This window comes from Triticum dicoccoides, chromosome 3B, assembly GCF_002162155.2.
Source record: "Triticum dicoccoides isolate Atlit2015 ecotype Zavitan chromosome 3B, WEW_v2.0, whole genome shotgun sequence".
Classification (NCBI taxonomy): Eukaryota; Viridiplantae; Streptophyta; class Magnoliopsida; order Poales; family Poaceae; genus Triticum; species Triticum dicoccoides.
Genome location: NC_041385.1, coordinates 810347293 through 810369595, shown reverse-complemented (window position 1 = coordinate 810369595; position 22303 = coordinate 810347293). Strand labels below are relative to the sequence as shown.

The following is a 22303-nucleotide window of genomic DNA, read 5'->3' as shown; positions in this document are numbered from 1 at the left end:
CTCCCCCTCTACTCTCTTGTGATGAATTAAGTTTCCCCTTTGAAGTTATCTTATCGGATTGAGTCTTTTATGAGAACACTTGATGTATGTCTTGTCGTGCTTATCTGTGGTGACAATGTGATATCATGTGCCTCTTGATGTATGTTTTGGTGACCAACTTGCGGGTTCCGCCCATGAACCTATGCATAGGGGTTGACACACGTTTTCTTGACTCTCCGGTAGAAACTTTGGGGCACTCTTTGAAGTACTTTTGTGTTGGTTGAATAGATGAATCTGAGATTGTGTGATGCATATCGTATAATCATGCCCACGGATACTTGAGGTGACAATGGAGTATCTAGGTGACATTAGGGTTTTGGTTGATTTGTGTGTTAAGGTGTTATTCTAGTACGAACTCTTTAATAGATCGATCCGAAAGAATAACTTTGAGGTGGTTTCGTACCCTACTATAATCTCTACGTTTGTTCTCCGCTATTAGTGGCTTTGGAGTGACTCTTTGTTGCATGTTGAGGGCTTGTTATATGATCTATCTATGTTATTATTGTTGAGAGAACTTGCACTAGTGAAAGTATGAACCCTAGGCCTTGTTTCCTACAATTGCAATACCGTTTACGCTCACTTTTACCACTTGTTACCTTGTTGTTTTTATTATTTCAGATTACAAAAACCTTTATCTACCATCCATATTGCACTTGTATCACCATCTCTTCGCCGAACTAGTGCACCTATACAATTTACCATTGTATTGAGTGTGTTGGGGACACAAGAGACTCTTTGTTATTTGGTTGCAGGGTTGCTTGAAAGAGACCATCTTCATCCTACGCCTCCTACAGATTGATAAACCTCAGGTGATCCACTTGAGGGAAATTTGCTACTGTCCTACAAACCTGTGCACTTGCAGGCCCAACAACGTCTACAAGAAGAAGGTTGTGTAGTAGACATCAATAGTGATGTGCATTACCGAGAGGGCCCAGAGATACCTCTCCGACAATCGGAGTGACAAATCCTAATCTTGAAATACGCCCACTCAACATGTACCTTCGAAGACACCTGTAGAGATCCTTTATTATCACCCAGTTACGTTGTGACGTTTGGTAGCACACAAAGTGTTCCTCCGGTAAACGGGAGTTGCATAATCTCATAGTCATAGGAACATGTATAAGTCACGAAGAAAGAAATAGCAACATACTAAACGATCAAGTGTTAAGCTAACGGAATGGATCAAGTTAATCACATCATTCTCCTAATGATGTGATCCCGTTAATCAAATGACAACTCATATCTATGGTTAGGAAACTTAACCATCTTTGATTAACGAGCTAGTCAAGTAGAGGCATACTAGTGACATTATGTTTGTTTATGTATACACACATGTATTATGTTTCCGGTTAATACAATTCTAGCATGAATAATAAACATTTATCATGAAATAAGGAAATAAATAATAACTTTATTATTGCCTCTAGGACATATTTCCTTCAGTGCGATGCAACACCGGGACGAGATCGACGAGAAGGAGTCCATCGTCTCCAAGGTGCACGCCCTACTCATGATGGGTGGTATGGCCCGCCCCACGCCAGCCATTCTCTCGGCCGCTGCCATGGCTGCGGCCATCACGTGCTCGTCGGCTCATCGACCGCTGCAGCACTGTTCCCCTAGCTCGTTCGTCTCACACGACATGGCCAGACGCAATTCTCTACCTCCCTAGACTGCGCGGTGGTCGACCCGACTACGCCTGCGGGTGTCATCGACCTCAACATCACGCCGGGGTACAGTGGCGATGTCCATTGTGAAGACGGCTCGCAAAGGAAGCAGCCCCGGTCGTTCGAGTCGTCTACCATTGTCGGTGCCCGCAAGCTGTTCGGCGATATGCCACCGCCGACGCAGACGCCCATGGTCGACGGCCAGTACTACTCCTCGTTCATGCAGAACGTCATCTTCGAGGGCCGTGGTGAGGCGTTCCACGTCGACGGCCATGAGCAACCTTTTGGTGCTGACGCGACCCAAAGCCAGGATGGCCGTGGTACCTATGATGACTATTAGTTCGTCAGCCATTCTGATGCCGATGAGGACGACCATGGCAACTCATGGCATGAAGATTATGACTTGTATTGTGAAGATGAGGAGGAAGAGCTCGACATTTCACAAGAGCCATAGTGTTTCATAGATGAGCTCACCCAAAAGGCCGAAGCACAAAAGAGGAGGAAGAGCATTCGCACGGGATCATATAGCCAAGCCGAGGACACTTTGATTTGCGAGAGTTGGAAGAAAATCGGCCAAGATCCAATCAAAGGTGCTGGGCAAAAAGGAGCAGTCTTTTGGACAAGAGTTCACAAGAACTTTTATGAGCGAAGAAAAATTGTCCCCTACCAATTCGCAAGCACTCGCGACATCAATTCAATCCAAAAAAGATGGGGATTCGTCCAACAAGAATGCAACAAATATTGTGCCGCGCTTGAGAGCGTCAAATCCCGTCCCGTGAGCGGCCTAGGCCTTAGTAACTTGGTATAAACCCTTCTCTTTTCCATCATGCGTTCATTCATGTTGGCATGCCATTTAAGTTTCATGCATTATATGTCCTTTCATATTGGCCGCATGTTTGATTGTGTAGGCATTTCAATCTTTGGAAGCCTTCAAGGCCCGACACAAAAACAAGGCATTCATTCTCACGCATTGTTGGGTGCTCATAAAAGATTGCCCCAAGTTCAAGGACCAATATAATGCTCGTAGGAAGAAGGGAGGAGAGAAGGAGGCGGCGGCCGAGGCTGATGTGCTCAAGAGGCCGAGGGGCAAGACAAGCTCGAATTCTGACGAGAAGCGTGATGCGTCTTCTGTAGCCTTGTAAGGAACTTTGGAGGATATGATGATCCAAAAGGAAATGCGAGAGGAGAGGAAGAGCAAAGGGAGGGAGGAGCAAATGAAGATATATCTAGATCTTCAAACGAAGAAGCTTGACATGGAGGAGGCCGTGAATAAGAGGAAGCTTGACATCGAGGAGGCAGCTCAACTCAAGGAGCTAGAGATCGAGGCCACCAATGCCGACACTAAAGCCAAGGAGCTGGCACTAGCGATCATGATCGTCGACAAGAACAACATGTCACCGGAGAGGAAGGCTTGGTTCACGAACCGGCAGAAGGAGATGTTCGCCCGCGGCCCCTGGCTTTGTTGCCGGCATCGACTGTAGGCCGCCGGCTGTGTTGCCGGCCGGCGTGAACTGGTGCGAACCGCGGCCGCGGCTTAAATCATGTGTTTCTCACTTTTGCATGCACGTGAACAAGATGCGTCCGAAATGCGGCCGCGCGTTTGGACGCACGGCCGACACATCCATGAATCTGGACGGACATGGCCCCATTGGCACACCCAAACGGACGAAATCCGGACAAAGCGAACGTCCGTTTGGGGTCGCGCGTTGGAGCTGGCCTAAGAGGGAAGGACGAGGGAGACGAGCAGCTTGCCCAGCACACATTGGCCGTTTTGGTTGTTGGTTGTGGGCAAGAAGATACAACCGCATGCAGCAAGGGCGACAAGAAGGTCCCACTTGCAGCGGCGTTGCGCATGGCCGTTTTGCCCTTCTCGATCTTCAAAAAGGTGGTTTGCTCGTCCGAGTTCGAACAGAACCGCCGACCGATGATTGAGCCGGGCCCACGTGTCGGCATTGAATTCGGATAGGGACGGCCTAGGAGTGTGGAGCCGGGTGGCGTCATCACGTCACGTGTGCCCCGTGATTCTCTATGCTGTGGGCTCGCCCTCCACATGTACTACTGTGCTACGTGCAGAAAAAAAAATGCATTGATTCTTCATGCCGAGCAGACATTTTTTTTTTGTTCTTGTTGAGTGGAGCTGAGCAGACAATGGACGGAAAAAAAATTGGACGGACACAGAAAAACTATACTAGAATAAATTGGTATTTGAAGCCGTCGTATGACTCGTATCATCTTTTGCATCTCAATGCTGTTCCGCCATGACTTGTGTAAAAAAAAAAAAACGTACACAAGACCATACATGCACAAGTTGAAGTAATCTCCAAGGTTTTCAAGAGCCGTATGAATCATCCATCCAAATGGGTGTGAATCTAAGGCCTAAGGCCCATGAATACATTGCGGCCAGGCAGGTGCGGATCCAGTGGGGGTGGCATCCCCCTCCAACACTGGAAAAAACAAAATTTACTATGTATTTACTACTAAATATCCATGAAGCTGATGTTGTTTCTTCGTCTCGAATTACTCGTCTTAGATTTGTCTAGATAGGGACGTATCTTTCTAGATACATCCGTATCTAGACAACTCCAAGACAATCAATTTGTGACAGGGGTAGTATTCCAGAACTATTTGTTGAGATTGTGATGGTGTCTAGTGTAAAATTTGAATTGTGGCACCCCCAAGGCCGAGATTCCAGGTCTGTCACTGCGGCCCGAGACATACCCCTTGCACACGACGAGTTGTCGAACCATTGATTTGCCGATAAACTATTGGCAAAGAAAATTGGGGCCATGAATCAAGGATAAAAGAGCAAGAACCTCCGAACAAGACACGCCTGATCATTGTTACCACCATTCCGCAGATATACTCGAGGCTTGGCATTTTGTGCACTTCTTCTTATCCACCACGACACAAGCCTTATCTACCTGTCTTCTAGCAACATTATGATTTCGTGTACGTCTGCATTACGCCGAACGACGTTTCTAGAAAAAGGCGGCCGGCGCACCTTTTTTCTATCAAAAAGTAAATTCTGGTGACGGTGCCGGTTTTACATATTTTTTTATCTCATGGTTTACGATCGGCCGTTTCATGTATACAAGCTATAACTCTAGAGATTTTTTTTAAAGCGGAACCGTAATTAAGCAACTGTAAACATTACAACCATTAATCAGCCTTACAATAACGATTGTGTGCTGCTTCAGCAATGTCATCGATGGAGGATTTGATGTGCAAATCCTCTACTTCAAGGAGTTGTGCCCCAACATGTTGAGAGAAGAGAGGGCATGTCAGATACTATTATCGACACTGTTTTTTCTTTTTTTTTCATACATACCTTTTGCCTGGAAGAAACGTAGTATGAGATGGTCTCCAAAAACTCGCCATCCAAAAGTGAGCTCATCCTACTAACATCGGTTACCATACGTCCATAACCCCGGAAAAAGTGAAACCTCTCTGAGTTACCATAAAAACCTCAACAAAGTCCAGAGCAACAGCAGCAGCAGCAGCAACCAACCCCCCTGAATCCAAGCCGAGGAAAACCAGAGCAGGCGGCGTGGCGTGTGCGTGGGTCAGCATAGCGAAGCCCACAGGACCCACGCCCACAGAGGATATACACTGTACCCCGCACGCGAGCGAGCGAGCCGGGCATTCAAAATCTGGCCACCTCGCGTCGCCTCCCCCCAACCCCAAGAACCCAAACGCATCCATCCACGCCGCCGGCCGCCTCCCCACTCCTTCCGAGTCCGTCCGACGGAATCGAATCCAGCCCATCGCCCTCTCGCCGCAATCAAAACCTTCCTTTTTCTTGCTCCTCTGCCGCCAGGATCGCAACCCCGAACCAACCCCAATCTCCACCTTTCTTTCCTTTCTTGGCTGCCGCCGCCGCCGCCAGAGCAGGAGGCCATGGTGCACTGCAAGCAGCCGCGCAGGGGGGCCCGGGAGCCCGCCGCCGTCCCCACGACCGGGGCTCGCGCGCGCGCCGGGGGCGGGGCCGCGGCCGTGCCCGCGTCGGCGGACCCCGGGTACATGAGACCGACCAGCAGCTCCGGCGCCAGGGCCGGCCGGGAGGTCGCATCTGCGGCCTCCGCACCCGCCGCGCAGCCAGTGGGGGCCAACGCGGCGGCGCTGGTTGGGAGCACGCCGCGCGCGGCCAGGCCGACGTGCGCCTCCGCGCAGAAGAGCGCCCGCGCGCTCGGCGGCGGCGGGGGCTGCGAGGGGCGCCGCGCGTGCCGGTACGCCTACTGCTCTTTCAAGGGCCACGCGCCCGCGGCGCCGCCGCTGGGGGCCTTCCTGGCGTCCCGCAGGGGCCTCATCAAGACGGAGCAGAGCATGAAGCACAGGGGCGTCTCCGCCTTCCGCAACCCCAGCACCAATACTGTCGCCGGCAAAGGGGACGACGGGTTCTTCATCCAGGTGGCGTGCCCCGGCGCCGGCGCCCGACCCAAGACGGCGAGCTCGGGCTCCTGCTGCAGCGGCCTCTCCGCCGAGGAGGTGGAGTCTCCCTACGTCAACTTCGGCCGCCGGGGTCGCCGGGACGACGACAAGTGGGGCGACCCGGCCGCCTCGGTGGACGGCTCCTGCGGGTCCAGCGACGTAATCTCCGATGGCTTCGCCGACCTGCCGGGCACGGCGAGCTCTCCCTCTCCCGGACGCAAGGAGCAGATTGGTCAAGAGGAGGGGGATGCTTCTTGGGTCGATCAACAAGAAGCAGAGGAGGAGGAGGACTCTGCTGCCTGCGACAAATCTGATATCTCAGAGGAGCTGGGTGCAAGATACAAAGGCAACAACATGTCCAAAGGTGAAATCTCTCTTCCTGAAATCGCTTGTTTCTTTCCAGTTTCAGTTTCAGTTTCCACCACTTGAATGAATTCCAGAAACAAACTGCTGACCATCGGCGAACAATGTCGCAATTCTGCAGATTGCGGCGGCGGCGGCTCCTCTTCAGTGGAATCCTCAATGGATGACATATCAAGTGCATTTGGTGGGATGAATTTCGAGGATGCAGGTGCTGATGCCGCGGCAACCAGCCAGGGAAACAAGCTGACCATGTCCAGGAGAAGAACGCCCAGAGGCGGGGAGCGAATCCGGGCATTCAACCCCAGGGCCCCCAACTTTCTTCCGGTGGTGCCTGATCCGGATGCTGAGAAGATTGATCTCAGGCATCAGATGACCGATGATCGCAAGAATGCCGAGGAGTGGATGGTCGATTATGCACTTCGGAGGACAGTGAACAAGTTGGCCCGTGCTCAGAAGAGGAAGGTGGAGATGCTTGTCCAGGCCTTTGAGACTGTTCTGCCGCCTACCCTGGGCGAGAAGAAGTCCGACGACAAGAAAAGCTTTGCCTGCAACTGATAGCTTTAGAGGTAAGACCAACTAGGTGTAAAAATAATTTCAAGCAGTAGAATTCATTCATGTGGCACAAATTGTTGGTATGCTGAATATTTCACTCATGATGCGGTGTCGAATCTTTACTTGCAGTTTGGGGTTCAAGCTGGAGCAGATGTGATGGTAATTGGGGTTCTAACTTGGTGGTCACTGCAATATTTGCGCCAGAGACCTGCTCGGCGAGGGTAGAGAGCTGCTCACCAGCACCTGAGATCTTGCTCACATTGTCAGCTGTTCTTCATAGTGTAGTGGCGTAGTGCATGTGTACATAGGTCTGCTGTGCTCATGCTGATATTTTAGTGATGACAAAAATGAGACCTGCAAAATAGCAAGAGTATTCAGATGTATTCCTTGCTTGGACAAAGATCAATAAAACTCTTATTGACAGCATGTGTTGCGAGAGCGTGTCTTGGCGATCTTCTGGGATCTTTTTGTGTTTGTTTGCATTCTCTGTGATTAATCAGCAAAAGGGAAGTTCCAGTTTTTTGTCCATCTTATCTATGGATGTGAATGTTTCCATATGCTGTGCCTATTTGCAATGTGTTAAAGTAGTAACTCTATTAACACAAAAATAAGCAATTAAAAGACCTAACTGGTGATTGCTGAGACTCTACTTGTGTTATCAATGCAACTAACTGTTGGTTGCAGGTCTAATTTGGTGCCTAATTGAGACAGTAGAACAGATGTCTAATTTGGTGACTAACTGAGACAGTATAAAAGATGGTTCAGACCTGCTGGGGTGCAACGATGCAGAACAGGCGTGATCGAATGCCATGTCAGGTAACAAGAAACAGCAGCAGAATTTTCAAATATTCGACGATTCGGTCCAGAGTTTTCTGGTGCGCACCAAAAAATCATGTCCTGGCAAACAAATAAACAAGATTTAGCACGCCTGGTACTTCTTCATTCATCTCAGGTACAACCAAAACATAGGCCCAGATAAATGGCACTGAATGGGACTGAATAGAAACAGCAAGAAACGCTCCAAACAGATATGGTAATAAATGGCGCTGAATAGAAACAACAAGAAGCGCTCCAAACGGATACGAGAAGAAGGCAGATGGATCAAGCATGAATCACCATGAATAGATGGCATTAACACTGGAACCAACAGTCACAAGCCACAACGGGTAGCAGGTTTGATGCTCTCACCAACCTGAAGGATGGATGCTCATGCTCAGCTTGATATGCTCCAATCACACCAACAGGCTGTAATTGAAATCGAAGCAGACAATTTACACACATGGTGTGCAGTCCAACAACTATCATGGGCCATCAAAGGATATATCAGCATGCAGTTCACCTCACATTAACAGCAGTAGGGCATAGCAATTTTGAGCTAGGAGTGGATCAGGGTCCTTCAGTTGAGCAGATGTGAGTGCATTTTTCTCTGCACAAAACGTGGAAAGGACAAAAAGTGGGTAAATGCTCCATAGAATATCTAATGATTTTCTGGGAACGTGCATCTTCAGTTTACCACATTGTCAGTATGGCGAAATGGCAGAATGTTTCAAAACTTATAACTAGCAAAAGCAGAATGTCTAATGATATCTTCACTGAGTACAGCAATTATCCAGACTGTCCCAAGAATACCACAATGGATCAAATCAATGGAAATACCAATACGGTACACTAGCAAATGCCAAAAGCATCAAGTAAACCAGAGCATGGTAAATGAATAACAGGAAGATGCGAAACTTAGGAAGAAAATATTATTATTGTCATTCATGATGGGAATTTACAGGAGTTCATGGCAAAGAAAGGTTACACCATAAAGAAAATATTAATTAGTATCAGAGGATTTATAACTACATCCTTCAGAAGAACTCGGTCTAAGTGATTCTACCATACCTCGAAACCAGTGGTGCTTGCAATTTCATTTATGGCCTTGGTTACGGAACTCGTTTCAACTCTTCAGAAACTTGAACATCTGGGAAGTCGTGCAACAGCAACAGAAGGTCCTTTGGAAAAGTTCGGAGCTTGCTTTCCTCTGGTTGACGATTATCCTCAAGAATACTCTCTTGAAACAGCTGCAGCGCGCCCTCTGCTGAAATTTCTAGCACAGAGTTGTTCAAATCTTCAAGGTTTCCTCTATGCTGGGCATCGAGCAGCAGCTTTTCTTTTAGACTGTCATCAGGAAGACTAGCTAATGCACTGCTTGAAGGACAACAAAAGGAAAATATAATAAATGACAATGACACAAAGGAACTGTATGCAAGAAAACAGCTATTCACATGGCAGAAATGCCATATCAGGTAACAAGAGACGGCGGAAGAATCTCCAAAGGTTCGATCATTTCGTCCAGGGATTTCTGGTGCTGCGCACCAAACCATTTCAAATTATGTCCTGCAATGTCATGAGTGTAAGATGCAGCCTTGAACAATGCAGACAGACAAAAAGAGCTTGCATGTGGGCCTGGTACTTCATTCAGCTCAGTAGCAACCAAGGAATAGTCCCACATGAAACCAAATAAATGGCACTGAATAGGAACAACAAGAAACACTCCAAACGGACATGTGAAGAAGGCAGATTGATCAAGCATGAATCACCATGAATATAACACTCAAAACAAACAGTCACAAGTCACAACGGATACAAAGGTTTGATGCTCTCACCAACCTGAAGCATGCATCACCATGAATAGATGGCATTAACACTCAAAACCAACAGCTTGATGTTCCAATCACACCAACCCCTGTAACAGAAATAGAAGCAGACAACTTACTGACACGGTGTGCAGTCCAATAACTACCATGGACCATCAAAGGACATATCAGCATGCAGTTAACATCCCATTAACAGCAGTAGGTCATCGCAACTCTGAGGTGTGGATCGGGCCCTTCGGTTGAGCAGATTTGAGTGCATTTGCTGAAGCCAGCCGATGCAAACTAGCATTTTCTGTCTGCACAGAACATGAAAAAGAAAAAAGTTGATAAATGCTCGTTAGATATGAAAAAAAATGAGACGAGAGGTTTCATCAAATATGCAGTATGCCATTTTCAACAATATACTTCTAAAATACTTAGCATAATTGTCAGTATTACGAAATGCCAGAAATTATCAGAACCTATACACTATCAAAAGTACAATAACTAGTGATATCTGCACTGAGTGCTGAGTGTAACAATTATTCATACTTTCCCAAGAATATAACAAATTGTTCAAAATCAATGAAGAATACCAATACGCTTCATTAGCAATTGCAAATGCCAAAGGGTTAAGTAGACCAGGGCAACGGTTGGGAAAGGAAGATCAGAAAGATGCAACACTCACAAAGAAATATATTACTATGGTGGTCATTCCTAATGTGAATTTACAGGAGTTTCATAGCGAAGAAGGGGTGACATGATAAAGAAAATCTTAGTATCACAGGGTTTACAACTGCATCCTTCAGAAGAACTCAGTCCAAGTGATTCTACCAGAGTTCAAAATCAGTGGTGCTTGCAATTTCACTATCGACCTTGCTTACGGAACTCGTTTCAACTCTTCAGGAACTTGAACATCTGGGCATTCGCGCAACAACAGCAGAAGATCATTTGGAATGGTTTGAAGCCTGCTTTCCACTAGCGGAGCATTATCCTGAATAATACTCTCATGAAACATCCGCAGTGCAGCCTCTGGTGAAATTTCTTGCACAGAGTTGCGCAAATCTTCAAGTTCCCTCCTACGTTGGGCGTCGAGCAGCAACTTTTCTTTTAGACTGTCCGGAAGACTAGCCAATGCACTGCTTTTTTTAAGGACAAAAAAAAACAAAAACAATAACAGTATATAAGAGGAAGTCTATAAAGAAAACTGTAGTTGGCATGACCAGAAATCCACTTCACCTAGTAATTCCCCGAACGAGACCCCACTTGTATCCTACAGGCGCAGATTGCCTATGCCCAAGATTGAAGCCCTCTTGGGCAGCGTCCTTCCGCCCTTCGGATATGCCTTCCCTATAGCCCATCTACAAGAGAAACCAAAAGAGCCTTACCGTCAAACTTTTTGATATCAACTCAAACTGATGATTAATGATTAATCAACAACCATGGAAGTCAAAATAATTATATACCTTATGAAGCCGGTCCTGCATGTGGGCCCATTCTGTGTGTAAGCTGGAACCATGTCCTGGGGAATCTGAATAATCACACCAGGAGGAGCCATCGTCCGAAGCAGCATCTTCACCATTGCCTGAATCGAAATTGGCGGGGAGAAAACTAGTTGTGATGTCATGGAATGCTAGTAATTTTGAAGTTCAAACAGAACCTACATTGTTTCATTAAGCAGAAACTGTATCCGGGCAACATATTTACATGGCAACGAAAGACAGACAGACAGATGGGTGCAAAATCTAGTGATATCACATCAGAATAAGGCTCGGGAAGTACCATGCCAATAGGCTCCTTCCTCCCTCGACGGTGGTGCCTCCATCGAGAAACCAATCTGCACCTGAAACAAACATGGAGCACCAAGGAGAATGGTGTCAGTTGACAGGCATCAGCTTAGTTTTCTGTTTACTAGTTCACTGGCCTCGTGTCATATAATAAAGTCTTTTTTTCACATGGTAATTGTTATTTTTCCCTCTCTCTATCATCTATCGAAGAGAGTAAATTCTAAATTGAAATTCAAAAGTATGCAAAAAATCTGGACAATCTCTGGAAGAGACCGTGAGCATCACAGGAACAGCTCACACGAAACCTTCCCCGCCGCCCCCATCCATCCCGAAGCCTAGAGCCAGCTTGATGAAGTCGCACGGCTCGTGCAGCGGGGTCAGCAAGCAAGAGGAAGACGGGAGTACGGGAGAGGATGGAGCCTTACCTGGCGGCCGGCGGATTCAGTGCTCAACGGGGACGGCGGGGCCGGGGGTGGAGGGGGTGCGTGGGCTCTACGGGGAAGGCGGCGACGGAGATCCACGGGCAGGAGGACGACGTCGGGTGGGGGCTACACGAGGAGGCGGCGGCGGCGGCGGCGTCGGGAGAGCGGCGACGGCCGACGGGATAGAAGGCTGCTGTTCTTTTCCACTTCCTTTTTTCTTTCGGAAACGTTTACGCCCACACGGGTGGGCGTTTGCACATCGCCCACACGCCTCCATCACCACTCATTTTGTCACATATGAATATATGATATCAGCAGATTTTTTTTGTTTTTGGCTTAAAAATATTGTATCTCCTAAATAAAAAACTGAACTAAAAATCCGTTTTTATCATTAAATCCGTCTCGACGAGATCTTCAAAATTAGACCCCATGTTGATATGTTTCGACGAATTTTTTTTCCCAGAAATTGCCGTGATGTTTACACTGCAGTTGCCATGTGGCAATTTTAGTTTGTAGATCATGGCAATTTTAGTATTTTGATGATGGCAACTCCAGTACTTTGACCATGAAAATTATTTTTTGTATGAACCATGGCAATTTTACGTGCATGTATCATGGTAATTTTAGTTTATGGTTCATGGCAAGTCTAGTTTCTTAATTCCCCGTTTTATAAATGTGAAAATTTACTTTTAAATGTAGAAGAAAATAGCTGAAACATATTATGGCAACTTCAGTGTAAACATCATGGCAATTTAAATGCAATAGACATGGCAACTTTTAATCCAAAAGAAATTTCATCAAAACATATCAACATGGGATCTAGTTTCAAAGATCCCATCGTGAGGGATTTAATGGTGAAAACGGATTTTCAATCGGATTTTTCGTTTAAGAGATAAAACATTTTAAGAACTGAAAATCCAAAAAGATTCCTGCATGCATGCATGCGATGACGTGGCAATCTGTTTACATTAGAGACGTGTGGTGCGTATTCCTTCCTGCCACACGTGTGACAGTTAGTGCGGCCCTTTTCTTTTCAGAAATGTTAACACCCATACGTGTGGGTGTTAACCAACTCACCCACACGCCTCCATCACCGTTCAGTAACTTCTGCACGAATCTTGGCACGAATTAGCTGATTTTGTATGCCACGTAGGACAACTCGCGTGTGTGATGTGTGAGAGAGGTCGCGCACACATCCGTTTTACCACACGGAGGGGCCGGTGTGTGGGCGTTTAGCAGTTCGCCCACACACCAGTTTCAGTCACGCACAAGGGATGGTGTGTGGGCAGTTTGCCATCTCGCCCACACGCCCGCCTCCTCTTCCACACCTAAGCTGCCAGTTGTCATGCGTTTTGCAGTGTACATGACAACTGCCTTAGTGTGATTGCAAGTAGATGGCAACTCTTTTTTTTTTACCCGAACATGTCAGTTGCCATATGTTTGGCATGGTACATGGTAAACTGCCCTAGCGTGCACGTAAACAGATGACAACTCTTTCTTTTTTAAATGGCAACTGCCCTAGCGTGCTTGTGAGCACATGGCAACTCTCTCTTTTACCCGAACATGTTTTTTGCGATGCCTTTTTTTGTAGCACTACATGGCAACTGCCTAGTGTTAGTAGGTGGCAACTCCTAAAATTTTGAAATCATGGCAACTGCAGTAGACCAGACCACATATGGCAACAGTTGTAGTTGTCCAAAAAATGGCAATGTGGAACTTTGACCTGAGATGGCAACTGCAGTTGAGCAAATATGGCAACTGTAGTGGTCCGACATGGCAACCGTAGTTCAGCGACATGGCAACTGCACTTAAACAAACACGGACAAGGGTCCGGCCCATGGCAACTGTGGGGCGCGCGGTAAAGTGTCACGTGGGACGTGCAGGACCACGAGGTATGAGACCTGGCATAACGGGCGTGTGGGTGTTATCTATTTTGCCCACACGCACGCGTATAGGAGGGACCGGGAGGGGAAAAAAGGCGTGTGTGCGCTAGTTGTTTTGCCCACACACAGACGTGTGGGTTGGTCCTCTTAGGCACCACACAGAACGTGTGGGCAGATTTCTTAATACCCACACGTGTGGCAGTTAGCGGCGTCCTTTCTTTTTCGTATAGTTTCGACGGCCAACACAAACACGAATCGGATGTTTATTCGTCACGGATACGGAATTTTGTACTTTCTCCGATTTTTATACAAGGTCATTTTTCATATTTTTCGTGTCTACTGTTTGGCCACTAGTTCATCTAACAAAATGTGAGTTTTTTTTTGAACATCAGTACAGACACAAGCGCTCATATATACGCGCATACACTCACCCTTATGAACGCACACACGCATACGCTACTCCTGTGAGCACCTCCGAAAAACTGAGCCGACATATCATCTTGAAACATCGTATAAAATGTTACAGAGGGAGCAATATATTTTTGATGACATATAACTCATATTTTATTAAACAAAATTATAAATTAAAGTTAAAAAACTGAAGTGGCTTGGTATACAAAATGGAAAATTAAAGTTAAAAAACTGAAGTGGCTTGGTATACAAAATGGAGAATCTTTTTTTTCGGTGGGTATTTTGTAGTACAACTTTAACATCGTACCTATGTGACACTGGCTGTGCCGTTCCGTCTAGGGATGGCAATGGGTACCCATTACCCACGTACCCTGCGGGTAAAAACCCTATTAGGGTAAGGGTATGGGACAAAAAATTATCCATGGGTATATGAATAGGGAAATGTTAAACCCATCGGGTAGAGTGGGTACGGGTATGGGATCATGTAACCCATACCCACATACCCATGTACCCATATAAAATCTATATGAACTAAAAATTATCTCTACACTTTATCATGAATTTGTGAACTCAAAATATATGACTGTGTGATGATGTTTTGATGTGTTGTTGTTTACGAGAAAGTGATGTTGTTTATTAAATATGATGTTGTTTATGATGTGTTGTTGTTTAAAAGTGTGTTGTTGTTGTTGTTATAATCTATTGTTGTTTATAGATTATAATTATATGTTGTTTTTATGACTCTGAGTAGTTCAAACTGATGCTTTGCAAACATGGATAATTTTACCCATGGGTACCCATGTACCCTGTCGGGTAACGGGTATGGGAAAAAATTATACCCATCGATGGGTATGGGTAAGGGTGATGGGTAAGCTCAGAGGGGATGGGTAAGGGTATGGGATGGCTCCACCCGTACCCAAACCCTGCGGGTGCCATCCCTAGTTCCGTCGTCCTTTAGCTAGCACACGGGTCTACGGTACCCCTGGTTTTGTGAACCTTTTAGAATTTTAGAAGCATCTAGAATTGTTTTTCTTTCTCTTTCCCTTGTGTCTTCAGTGTTTTTCGTATCTTTTATTCTTTTTTTCCATATTTTTTGTTTCCTCATAAATTAACAATTTTAAATATCACAATTTTAAAAAATGTTTATAATTTTCAATATTTTCAATTTATTTAATTTACCTACACTTTCAAAATGTTTATAGTTTTAAAAAAAGCCGTGTTTCAACAATCTTCAAGATTTAATAAATTGTTATTTTTTTAAAATGTTCAAAATCTTCTGAATAGCAATATTTTTGTTCCTAGTTTGTAAAAATATACGGAATTTTCAAAATTGCTCTCTTCAAAATATGTTCAAAATTTTAAAAAATGTTTACAAATTTCTAAAAATATTTATTCGAAAAATGTTTGAAATTTCAAATGGTATTCACGTTTTCAAAAATTGTTGACAAACTTGAAAAGAAATTGCACTTTCAAAAAGTTTGACATTTCAAATGGTGTTTGTGTTTAAAAAAATTCACAAATTTGAAAAAGAAATTGTGCTTTCAAAACATGCTCACAAACTTGAAAATAATCGTGTTTTCAAAAAATGTTCGCAAATTTGAGTTACGCGCGCTATACTAACCTCGTGCTACAGTGTCCCATGGTTCTATAGTGTGCCAATGGACCGTCAGTCGCGCTTCGCCCGTTTTGCGTTGCGCCCCCTATTGGACGTAACGAGCATCCAATAGGAGCTTCATATTAGGGCATCTCCTATGCGGATCACCACAATGCCCCAAACATCTGTAAAGGCCGTCCGAACGCTTTTAACCATCCAAGTTGGATCTCAAAAATGGGTCGGACTGGTCTAGACGTTCGAATCCCATAGACCGGCCCAAATCAAGGAGCTCTTGGGGAGTCCAAACGTCCGCCACAAACATTCTGCTTGTGGTATTTCGGGTAATTCGTGATTACCCGAACCTGATTTTCCAGGTACTAGAATTGTTGGGTATCAGAAAATTTGGACAAACATCGGGTATCGTTTTTGAAAACCCGAATGTTCAAAAAACCGAATTACCCAACCCGTATTTTTGGGTAAACCCGAATGCCAAGCCTGACAACATAGAACTAAGGGCTGTTGTAGGTCATTGGCCCTACAACACAAATCGGATGTTTATTTGTCACGAATACGGATTTTGACACTGCCATGGACTCTAGAAAGGTCTTATAAATGTCACAATGGGACTAATATATTTTTATGTTGTACAACTTTAACATCATGCCTATGTGACACTGGCTATGTCATTTTGTCATCCTTTAGCAAAGAGCAAACCAAGCGAGCAATTGAAACATTTTTAATATCTCCACTTTTAAAATGTTTATAGTTTTAAAAAATTGTTTGTGTTTCAAAAAATCTTTGAGATTTAATAAAAAATTCTTACTTTAAAATGTTTAAAATCTTCTGAATTTCATTTTTTTGTTTATGCTTTCGAAACATATATGGAATTTTCAAAATTACTCACTTTTTCAAAAAGTGATTGGAATTTTAAAAATTGTTCCCAATATTCAAAAAATGTTCCAAAATTTCAACAAATATTGGAATTAAAAAAAATGATTGAAATTTGTAATGCTGTTCACATTCCGAAAAAATGTTCACAAACTTGAACAAAATGTGCTTTCAATTTTTTTTCAAATGGTGTTTGTGTTTTCAAAAAATATTAAATTTTTTGAAAAATAAATTGTGCCTTCAAAAAATTCTCACAGACTTGGGAAAAATATTATGTTTTCAACAAAAATGCACAACCTTTTCAAAAAAATGAGTTTTCAAAAATTATATCATCATGGTCCAAACATTACTCTGTTTGTTATGAACTTAATACCTTAAGAAGCATGATAGATAGCGATTAAGGGGTGGAGTAATAGTAGTAGATGAAGATGGATGTCGGCCTACTCAGATTTGATCCTTGCAATTGGCGAGAACAAGGAGCTAGACAACCCTTTTGCCTTCATTGGTTGCAAGTATTTGCTTTATGTGTGTAGGTACCGGTTTTTTTGTTTGCGTCGCATCTCCTATTAGTTCAATAAACCTTGATTTTTAACTGAGTAAAATACCTTTTGCTACTACACTACATCATCCTTCCTCTTCAGGGAAATCCCAACATTATCACAAGCAGCAGCAGTCCTTGACATCTGCCGCCTGACACGTGCCTTATTGCGTTGATGTCAACGTGCCACTAATGCTTTTCTTGGAGTCTACATCGCCACAACTTGGCTGAAGACGGATGCTTGGCGTGGAGCAACTCGGTGCCCGCACTCTGTTCGCAAGTATGTCTCAACCTGGCGAGCTCGTACATTGATGTGGACAGGCATATGTTTGAAATGATCCATGATTGAGGCGGAGGTAGAGGCTGCTACGAGGACATGCATGTGGATGACTTGGAGTCCACGCATCCAGGTGTAGGACACGCAACCAGGCATGTACACCAAGCCGGATATGTACATGCAATCCAGCACGTATACCCAACGTTCGGATTGGGTCACTCGCCAGCAGGAGCAGGAGGAAGACGGCAACGACAACGACCTTGATCCAGACAAATTTGTTGCCGAACCAAAGAAGAAGGGTAGAGGAGAAATTTTCAACATGACAGAGGATGAGTTATTGTGCGATGCGTGATTGGCCACTAGCACCAATCCGCTACATGGCATGGAGTAAAAGGGCGCAATAGTTTGGGCCAACATTCATACTTGGTTTCATGAGCACAAGCATTTCAAACTCTACGCCGATGAACTAATTTGCAACCGTGGGGTAAAGTCTGTCAACCGTCGATGGGATATCATCCAAGAGGTTGTGTCCAAGTATTGCGGTCATTTGAAGCAACTGAACATAGATGCCCAAGTGGTGCGCAATTCACCGGAGCCAGAAAGTTGTCATATGTGTTAATTATTTGGCTGGATATACAACTTATTGACCGGATATGCTCTATGTATTGGTCATTTGGTCAAATTGGATATGCAAATAGTTGACAATGTTGTACTTTATAGCCTTTCCAGTGCGTGCAATTTATTCTTGCAGTTATATATTGTTTCACTTTGATGATAATACCAAGTTGTAATATGGAGTGAAACGTTTGCCATCAGCCGGCGGATCGCACGCGAGCGATCTGCCTCCTCTGTGAGGCGTGTGTCCTTAAAGTGGCTCCTTCTGTAATACTAGCAATGTGCCTGTGCATTGCAACGGTTCAAAGTAGAATAATATTTGTTCACAAACTTGAATGAAAACACTCTACTTTTGATATACATATATCACTAAAAATATATTATGTTTCACTCAAAATATATTCCTCGGGCTGTTTTGATAAGGTGAGGGAGGGATGTGGTTGGTTTCAAGATATTAAGGGATTTTCTGCAAATTGGAGCAGAGAAGTGGGCTATTGTTGCAAAAAGCCACAAGTTACCTCACAGTCGTTAGATGCATGTCTAATGGTCAGAAATGACGGATGGCAGACACACCATCATAACCAACTAAGTCTTTTATAGAAGTACTGATTTTATGTGATATCATGTGTTACAAAATTGTCTTCCACAAGAACCCTATGTTGCAAAAAGAATAAAGATGAACAAATTTGTGCAACATCATCTGTAAAAAGTTTGCTTCACAACAACACATATTTAAAAAATAGTGAAGAAAGAAAATCTGCGACATCAGCTATGTTGTAGTAAATGATTTCTGGAGCACTATCCTTGTTGTAAATGATTTCGCAACACCATCTTGATGCAGTGATGACGACGGTTTTGGACGCCGGATAGCTCCGACTCTTCCCTAAAAAAAAAGATAACTCTGACTCTAACCGTTGCCGGCGGATATCCACCGGCCGACTCGTAGTGCGATCTTTTTTCTTTCCGGCAAAGTCTTTCCTGTTCGAATGCACTGAAGAAAACGCCCACCAATTCAAACGTCGTGTCGTCATCACAAGCTAATAACAATTGTTTGCAGCTAGCTTTAGGTCGTGGAAGAACATGTGCTTCCTAATTTAACTTATCCCAAACCTTAGATGCGAAGGTGCCGTGAAGTTTCTCGCAAGGAAACACACGCACCAGGACGGAATATATAACTGACCACCGAGGCCGCCGGCCGGAGCTAGATACACAAACATCCCGGCGAAAACTCAGGCGGGCGGGGCATGGAAGCGAGGAGCAAGGCCGCCGCGATGCCGTCGGAGCCGGTGAGGCTCATCGGCTGCTTCGCCAGCCCGGTCGTCCACCGCGCCGAGCTGGCCCTGCGCCTCAAGGGCGTCCCCTACCAGCTCATCGAGGAGGACCTCAACAACAAGAGTGAGCTGCTGCTCACGCACAACCCCGTCCACAAGACGGTCCCCGTGCTCCTCCACGGCGACCGCTCCATCCCGGAGTCGCTCGTCATCGTCGAGTACGTCGACGAGGCCTTCCCCGCCAGCCCGCCGCTCCTCCCCGTCGACCCCCTCGCCCGCGCAACCGCCCGCTTCTGGGTCCGATTCCTCGAAGAGGAGGTACAGCAACGGCAGTAATTCAGCACCCAACTTTCAGTTTTCATGGTTTTCACTCGATGACTCTGCTGCATGGGCATGCAGTGCAAGAAGCCTATGTGGATGGCGCTGTGGGCGGACGGCGAGGCGCAGGTGACAGCAGCGAGGGAGACGAAGGAGAAACTGACGCTGCTGGAGGCGCAGCTGCCGGAGGGGCAGAGGTTCTTCGGCGGCGACGCCATCGGCTTCCTCGACATCGCCGCCGGCGGGGCGCTCGCGCACTGGATGGGGGTGTTCGAGGAGATGGCCGGGGTGCGGCTGCTCACCGAGGAGTCGCACCCGGCGCTGTGCCGCTGGGCGAGGGAGTACATGGCCGACGAGACCGTGCGGCAGTGCCTCCCGCACAGGGCCCGCGTGCTCGCTGCCTTGGCGGCGAGGAAGGATCTGTATGTCTCCATTGCTAAGGCAATGGTTGCACAGAAGTAGCGTACTGGTCAACGCTGCCGAAATCAGGGCTATGTATACATGTCGATGCACGTGGATCCGATGTCGTTTATGGAATAAAAAGAAGGGAAAAGTTTCCCGTCAGCCGTGGAAACTATCCCAAGCACTAGTTTTCACAACAGTTTGACTAATTCACATCTAGATGTTTTTTTTAAGAATGTCATATCTAATCTACCGCAAATATATAATGCAGCAACAAGAAATAAAAAAACTAGAACAAGAAAAACCACAAATAGAATGGACACAGTTTGACTAATTCACATTTAAATGTTTTTTAAGGATGTCACATCTAAACTATCACAAGTAAATAATGCAACAACAAGAAACAAAAAAACTAGGACAAGAAAAACCATAAATAGAATGGACATCAGTTTAGACGTGACATAACACATAGATGTGTCCTAGATAGACCCTTTTCACTATTTATCTTTTCTGAGGTTTCCTTGAAAAAAATTTCACAGTCAAAATCAAGCCATCAAGGGTTGACACGTGGGAGGGACTGCCACATATGTCTTGTGTGGGATTTTTCTGGCGATGCCGCCTCCTTATTCGCTAGAAACCTAGCGTCGAATCTGCACCGCCCTACCACCGTAGGTTCCTATAAAAGCTCAACTGCTGCCTTGCTTCCTCCTTCATCGTGGTAACACCAATGCACCGGTTCCCGTGATGGCGAGCAATGGCGAGAGCAGCTGCGGCGGACATGGATACGAATGATGCTGCTTGTGGACCCCGCAGGGAGGTGTCTACTGTGGTGGCAAGCCATAGACCTCCTGAGGTGGATGCAACGAGCGGCAGGCGGCCGTGGAGTTTTGGAGATCATCCATTTGTTCTCATGGCTTGCTAGCCACGACAGACACGGTGGCAGCAGCGCTAGCGAACTAGCTACGCCGCGGGAGCATAAACCTTACCGTTAGCACGGTAAACACGGATGTGCGTTTGGTTATGAGTTTGTGACCACACGAGATTAGGTATTTAAAGCTGGATTCATGTGTTCTTGAGCCTGTTCTGTTGCGGGATTTATTAATTTAAAGCCGGACGTCACTAGCGTCTTTGTTAAAAAAAAACTACCTGGCGGTGATTTGCCTGCACGAGTTCCCCTTTCAGGACCGAGGAAGCTCCAATGACCAAAGTCAACTAATAGATAGAAAATCCACCTTGTGAACCGTGTTTGTCTTATGGTGTGTTTGGTTTGAGAACGAAGTAGAATGGAATGTCATGGTTCCATTCCACGAGAATGAGTTGGTTCCGTTCCTGTGTTTACTCGGGACAATTGAGTGGAATGGAATGACTACATCTCGGTGTTTGGTTGGAGATGGAATTGAATGGATTTAGTTCAGCTCATCTTGTGTATTGAAATATTGAGATTACCACTATGTACAATCTGAACAGTTATAACTATAGTTTTAACGACATTTTTGACCGAATATTTACATTGAATTGAATTTTGACATCAAAGATCAAACAAACAAAACACAAACAAAATTAAAAAAAAATCAACCGGCATCAAACAAAATCAGGAAAGATTTCCTTCTTTGATAAACATTGAATTGGATCGATCGGATCGATGTGAGCAAGGCAGCCCATGCCGGCTTCACAACACGCTACTGGATCAATCGATCAAAGTGCTTTGAGCTAGCTTTCAACGTACATCTCTCTCCTCTGAATGAATCGATCCAGTGCCTTCACCAACAGGCGATGGCCTCCCACCGGCGGCGCAGGTGCGAGACGGGATGATGTGGAGCATGGACGGCGGGATGAAGGTCAGCAGTTTCATCGCCGGTTCGCTATCCTCCGAGCATGACGACCCCGTGGATCCGCACGATGTTTGACGCCAGATCCACGCAAGGATGGCCGATGTGCTGCATGCCTCCCCACTACGCTGCTCGCCTCCTTCCGCCATTCGCGTCATGTGCCGTTGCTAGCTAGCCCCACTGCTCTCATGCAGCTCCTGGACCGCTGCCACTACTCCCATGGCAGCAGCGCCGCCGCAGATCAAGAGAGGGGAGAGCGGCTGTGGAGAGTAGCTTCCTCACATGGCAGCTCGCCGCTCGCCTGCCCTGCTGGTACCTCGCCGTCGACCCTTTGGGAGGCGAGGGAGAGGCCGCACCGGAAGGGAGAGAGGTGGGAGTTGCCGCCGGAGTGGCATGTCGAG

The 22303-nt window shown here is 45.8% G+C and overlaps 3 protein-coding genes and 1 long non-coding RNA gene across 12 annotated transcripts; 3 read left to right on the top strand and 1 right to left on the bottom strand.

Annotated features, from left to right (window-relative positions):
• The first annotated feature begins 5600 nt into the window (after positions 1–5600).
• LOC119280128 lies at positions 5601–6874 on the top strand. The gene is made up of 3 exons (XM_037561094.1): positions 5601–6495; positions 6616–6785; positions 6857–6874. Exons 1-3 carry the CDS (start codon positions 5601–5603, stop codon positions 6872–6874), a joined length of 1083 nt encoding a protein of 360 aa, XP_037416991.1.
• LOC119278626 (flagellar assembly protein FliH-like) lies at positions 6487–12067 on the bottom strand. 9 transcript variants are annotated; one of them, XR_005137903.1, is made up of 11 exons: positions 11880–12067; positions 11450–11510; positions 11134–11252; positions 10907–11028; positions 10543–10806; positions 8934–9984; positions 8386–8472; positions 8239–8291; positions 7814–7943; positions 7170–7400; positions 6487–7045 (listed from the first exon to the last, which is right to left on the bottom strand). XR_005137903.1 is itself a non-coding variant. In XM_037559956.1 (5 exons), the coding sequence occupies exons 2-5, from the start codon at positions 11490–11492 to the stop codon at positions 10548–10550; spliced, it is 543 nt and encodes a 180-aa protein (XP_037415853.1). In that variant the 5' UTR covers positions 11493–11510; positions 11880–12067; the 3' UTR covers positions 10344–10547. The 9 variants fall into 9 exon arrangements, 1 of the variants encoding a protein (XP_037415853.1); XR_005137904.1 differs by having other exon boundaries at positions 8391–8472; XR_005137901.1 differs by having other exon boundaries at positions 8239–8472; positions 8934–9428; positions 9702–9984.
• Positions 6929–7472, top strand: LOC119278627. Its single transcript, XR_005137906.1, has 2 exons — positions 6929–7060; positions 7176–7472. It is a non-coding gene; the product is annotated as an uncharacterized LOC119278627 (long non-coding RNA).
• A 7190-nt stretch (positions 12068–19257) lies between the features above and the next one.
• LOC119282396 (glutathione transferase GST 23-like) lies at positions 19258–20235 on the top strand. The gene is made up of 2 exons (XM_037562630.1): positions 19258–19671; positions 19753–20235. The coding sequence occupies exons 1-2, from the start codon at positions 19327–19329 to the stop codon at positions 20131–20133; spliced, it is 726 nt and encodes a 241-aa protein (XP_037418527.1). The 5' UTR covers positions 19258–19326; the 3' UTR covers positions 20134–20235.
• Positions 20236–22303: the final 2068 nt, after the last annotated feature.

What these genes read in the sequence shown, in the direction of transcription:
- LOC119280128 (XM_037561094.1), top strand. Translation starts at nt 5,601, where the DNA reads ATGGTGCACTGCAAGCAGCCGCGCAGGGGGGCCCGGGAGCCCGCCGCC. An exon ending in AGGCAACAACATGTCCAAAG is followed by an intron (nt 6,496 to 6,615) that starts GTGAAATCTCTC and finishes GCAATTCTGCAG; the next exon opens with ATTGCGGCGGCGGCGGCTCC.
- LOC119278626 (XM_037559956.1), bottom strand. Translation starts at nt 11,492, where the DNA reads ATGGAGGCACCACCGTCGAGGGAGGAAGGAGCCTATTGGCATG. An exon ending in GGAAGGAGCCTATTGGCATG is followed by an intron (nt 11,253 to 11,449) that starts GTACTTCCCGAG and finishes ATTTCGATTCAG; the next exon opens with GCAATGGTGAAGATGCTGCT. An exon ending in CTCGTTCGGGGAATTACTAG is followed by an intron (nt 10,807 to 10,906) that starts GTGAAGTGGATT and finishes TAAAAAAAGCAG; the next exon opens with TGCATTGGCTAGTCTTCCGG.
- LOC119282396 (XM_037562630.1), top strand. Translation starts at nt 19,327, where the DNA reads ATGGAAGCGAGGAGCAAGGCCGCCGCGATGCCGTCGGAGCCGGTGAGG. An exon ending in TCCGATTCCTCGAAGAGGAG is followed by an intron (nt 19,672 to 19,752) that starts GTACAGCAACGG and finishes ATGGGCATGCAG; the next exon opens with TGCAAGAAGCCTATGTGGAT.